Raw genomic sequence first — 4,282 nt, forward strand, 5'->3', positions numbered from 1 at the left:
ATGGACGGCTCCGGCCAGGACAACGACGCGGCGGCCGGCGAACAGCCACACCCTCCCTCGGGCTCGGGGCATGTATTGCTCGACGCACTCATGGGCCTCATGGCGGCTTTGGGTGATGACGCTTTCATGGATGCTCGAGACGATGCCGACGACTTAGAAGCAGGCATACTAAGGTTCGGAGGCCACAATAACTGGGGCTTCGACGCCGTCCCGGCGTCCGGCGAGGCGACGCCTAGATGGGCGGTGCTTCCAAGCGGGATGGATGTCTCCGGCGGCCAAAGCAACGACGCGGAAGCCGGCGAACAGCCGCAACCTATTCCGGCGCCCTCGTCGTATGAACGTGGATCCATCCATAGCGTCGTCATCGTGGTGCCCTCGGATGGGAGCCTACACCTGTTTGCCTTCAGGGCTGGAGGAAACGGCCACGGAGACATGATGAGCGGGTATGGGGACGACGCTTACAGCGGCGGCGGCTTCGGTGCAGTCCCGGCGTCCGACAAGGCTATCCAGGAGCTGGAGAAGGCGGCCGTGGGGGAGACGAGGGAGACGGCATGCGGCGTGTGTCTTGAGAGCTTCGAGGAAGATGACCAGATCAGGAAGATGCCGTGCTCCCATGGATTCCACGAGAGCTGCATCTTCAAGTGGCTCCGGGTGAGCCGCCTCTGCCCGCACTGCCGCTACGCCATGCCCGCGGAGACAGGTTGGCTATGACTACGAGGGTGATGTTTTTGCTGCTGCTACTCATGGTGACGATCGAGGAGGGGAATGCTAACTTGATGGAAATGTAATTATGTTTTAGAGAGTAACGTGAAAGCAAGCTGTGTTTGGCATATATACCAACTCACAGGCCAATGGACTATAAGAGATTGCAATTTACAAGTGAATATTCTGCCTAAAATTTACATCTCAGTCAAGTTCTTTAAGCCAGTCAAATTCATATCTCCTGGAGAGAAACATGTCTACTGTGTCTAGTCTCTCGTGTGTACCCTTAAATTAAAGAGATGTATGCAAATTATATTTTCAGTGCAACATTAATGTTATAAAGTTTCTACTTATATTAAATAACCGACTGGCAAAGACTAACAGAAAAGGTTATCATTAACTTGGTCCTTGCCTAAATTTGACAAGTTGATTTCCTCTTGCGGAGAATGGAATTGGTAATTCAGTTTGGAACAACATATTATTGCCATTGCAATAATATAGCTTCATCACGAAGTAGTGTGGTCAGGTTCTTAAGAAATGCTCTTGCAATTGCATTTCTTGTTTCTGTGTGCCGGATAGTTGTGTTCAACATGCTCACCAACCATTGTATCCAGTCCCTCATAATAGTCGTCAGCTTAAAATTATGGGGTGAAGGAAATACTTGAGATGGTGCAAACATATGTTGCTCCTGGGGACTACCAAAAATATTACTCGCTTCGATCCATAGTAAGCGTCAATACTGCCAGCCACCAGAACACCCAGCGCAAGCCTAAAAATCCTTAATCGGATAAAAGAAAACAAATCAAAAAGCAATCTCCTGTTACATACCATTGATGTTTGACAGTTTATTTTGCTGGATCTGATTGTAGCGGTGTAGAACTTTTACAGCTAGTTTTTTTGGATCTGATTGTAGTGGTGTAGATGGATCAAATGTAACTAGAGGTTATTTGTAAACAAGTACATCATATATGTGTTAGAATTTGTGCAACCAGTACAAATCTATATTCAAAATAAATGCATGTGTTGGACTAGAGCACCTTACCACACAAGGAAAAAGTGGAGTAGCGCAGGTGCGCCCTGCGCACCCGTATCAGTGCCGTTCGTTTTCCAGATCCTGGTCCGATTCGTGTGACTTTATTGAAAGTGTGCAGCACATATGTCCAAGCAAAGCACAGGTTTGACCTTTCCTCTCTCATGCTCCAATCTCTCTCTGCTCTATGTACTCTCTCTTCCCTTTTGTAAAAAAGTTGCCAGTGTTCTCTCTACTCTCTCTCTCTTTCCTCTTCTCTCACATGCATGGACACTCTCTTTCTCTCACATGCCTGCACACTCTCTTCTCTCACATGCCAGTACACTGTGCGTCTGTGCCACCAAAGAAAACGATGGGAAGAATAGAGACAAGATGTTGTGGGACCCACTCAAATAGTAATGCCACTTTTACTGTATGGGTGCGCACTGCGCACGTGCTCTGAAAATCTCCTCTCTACCACACAATAGCGCTGGACTTAACTAGCTGTAATAGAAAAGCACTAGTTGATTTATCTGCAATTTTACAAACTTATCTGATCGCACAACAACAATAATAAATAACGTTTCACACCCAACTCCCCTCCCTGTAATCGGAGGGAGCCATGAATGAAATATAAGGGGGTCAATCTTAGTATGAGGGAGACAAAACTAGCTAAAATCACAGAAATAAGGAGCTGCCATGGCTTGTGTTCAAAGGAAAATCATGAGCATAGGGGGGGCTGCGCCCCCCCCCCCCCCCTCGTCCCCCCTTGTCTCCGTCCCTGCCTGTAATTCGATGTAAGAATCTTTCTATAAATACTACCATCCCAGAGAAAACTAACGTGCTAATAAGCACCATGCCTATATAGGATTTTATTTTTGTTAAATAATCCTTGCATCTCACGCATAAGGTGCTAGTATTGAGTGTTAAAGAAAATAAAGCAATCCTAATCTGGTCATGACCGACAGTTGTTGAGCGCAACAGTTTGTGACTCCAGTTTGTGACTCGCCAAAAAAATATAAGGCACATGCAATAATTTGGATGCGGCAAACTGTTGTACTATACTATAACAAGCAAGCAAAACATTAAGTGAAGTTTAGGAAGTCTAACGTAAACTGTACTGCCTATTACAAAAGCCAAAACCCATGGAAGTTTATCAAACATTTATATATATATATATTAAAAACATAGATCCCCGAGCTGAGCTTTCAGTGTTCTATATGGTCCTTTCTTCTCCTCATTGGGAGGTGATTTTATAAGTGTGACCGCCAACTTGGATAAAAAATTGTTTAGATAGACCTGCAATGTAGAAAGTTAATTGTGTACAATATGCTTCCAAATTAATGGTTCAATTTTCTAAGTGCAGACTAGCTCCGTCGAGGGCATCAAATCACTACCAGCACCAAGCACCCAAACAAAGAAGCACACAGAGGAGTACAATCTGCTTCTACACGTGAAAGAGGTGATCGACCGCAGCCCTTTCATGATGGAGGGCACTGGTTTCTACCTTAACGAGGATGAAGACCTGAGCTGCAAGAACAAATTTAAGATATGTCGTGGCAGGATCGACGGCACAGCTCCCAGTCTTTGTGGCGAGGCATGATTGGAGTTTTCTATGACCATCTTCTCTCCGTTGTTTAATTCAATTTCTGATGTTCGGTACTAGTTGTTTTAAATCCAGTTTTGTATTGTTTAATTCAATTTGTCATTCGGTTTGATTCAGTTGTCCTGCAGCTACGATAGGTATATCTTGTTTGATTCAGAAATCGTGTTATCCAATAAAAAAATTGTATACTCTTTATCATACCTTTCAAATAGTTCAAATATAGAGTTTTGTGAATAACACGTCTGATGCATGAAAACAAGTAAATTGGTACATCAAAATCATGCAATAAATAGTTGCCAACTGAATTAGTCCTTCAAGCACCATGATGTGATCCCAAGCCACTTCATTGCAGAGGAAAACATTGAGAATCAGAAAAGCAATAGAGGCCAACAGGTGTAATTTATAGACATGTAGAAAGAGAGAGAGCTAGTTCCTGAATCACTATTCTAGTGTTCTATATAAAATAATCATAAATGTTACATTTTACACATTTTAAATTACTCAAACTAAATCACGATTGCTGTTTCAACATGATCATTAATTAAGAGAATCAATTCTGTGCGACCTTGTTGCTTTATTCTCAAGTCAACTACACCCATCTGGTGGTATCTGATGATGCAAATGAAACAATCTGATATCTCAATTCAGATTTCATGGTTATTTATTTCACAACCACATCTTGAGTTGACCGCTGCAGCTGATCCAGCAGCCCATCGCCTCGATTGTATACATAAAACGCCTAAAAAGTGATTCAAATAAAGCACACTATAAGTCTCGGCACCATACTTTCCAAACAGAAATTACACAGCAGTCTATATTGCTTCCGATCTAATCATACAAGTTAACAAGCATCAGGAGAGAACACATAAAGGCAGGGTAGGGCAATTGTATGATGTTGAACGGACATCATTATTATATTTCAAACTATTTGACAACAAATAAGTACCAAGTACTTTAAGCAAAAT

The 4,282-nt window shown here is 43.1% G+C and overlaps 1 protein-coding gene across 1 annotated transcript; it reads left to right on the forward strand.

Moving 5' to 3' along the window:
* Positions 1–3,314, forward strand: LOC127347445 (uncharacterized). Its single transcript, XM_051373632.1, has 2 exons — positions 1–700; positions 3,073–3,314. Exons 1-2 carry the CDS (start codon positions 1–3, stop codon positions 3,312–3,314), a joined length of 942 nt encoding a protein of 313 aa, XP_051229592.1.
* Positions 3,315–4,282: the final 968 nt, after the last annotated feature.

This window comes from Lolium perenne, chromosome 4 (genome assembly GCF_019359855.2).
Source record: "Lolium perenne isolate Kyuss_39 chromosome 4, Kyuss_2.0, whole genome shotgun sequence".
In the NCBI taxonomy this organism is placed as follows: domain Eukaryota; kingdom Viridiplantae; phylum Streptophyta; class Magnoliopsida; order Poales; family Poaceae; genus Lolium; species Lolium perenne.

Coding starts and splice junctions, on each gene's coding strand:
- LOC127347445 (XM_051373632.1), top strand. CDS start 1: ATGGACGGCTCCGGCCAGGACAACGACGCGGCGGCCGGCGAACAGCCA. Junction 701..3,072: donor CGCCATGCCCGCGGAGACAG/GTTGGCTATGAC, acceptor CAATTTTCTAAG/TGCAGACTAGCTCCGTCGAG.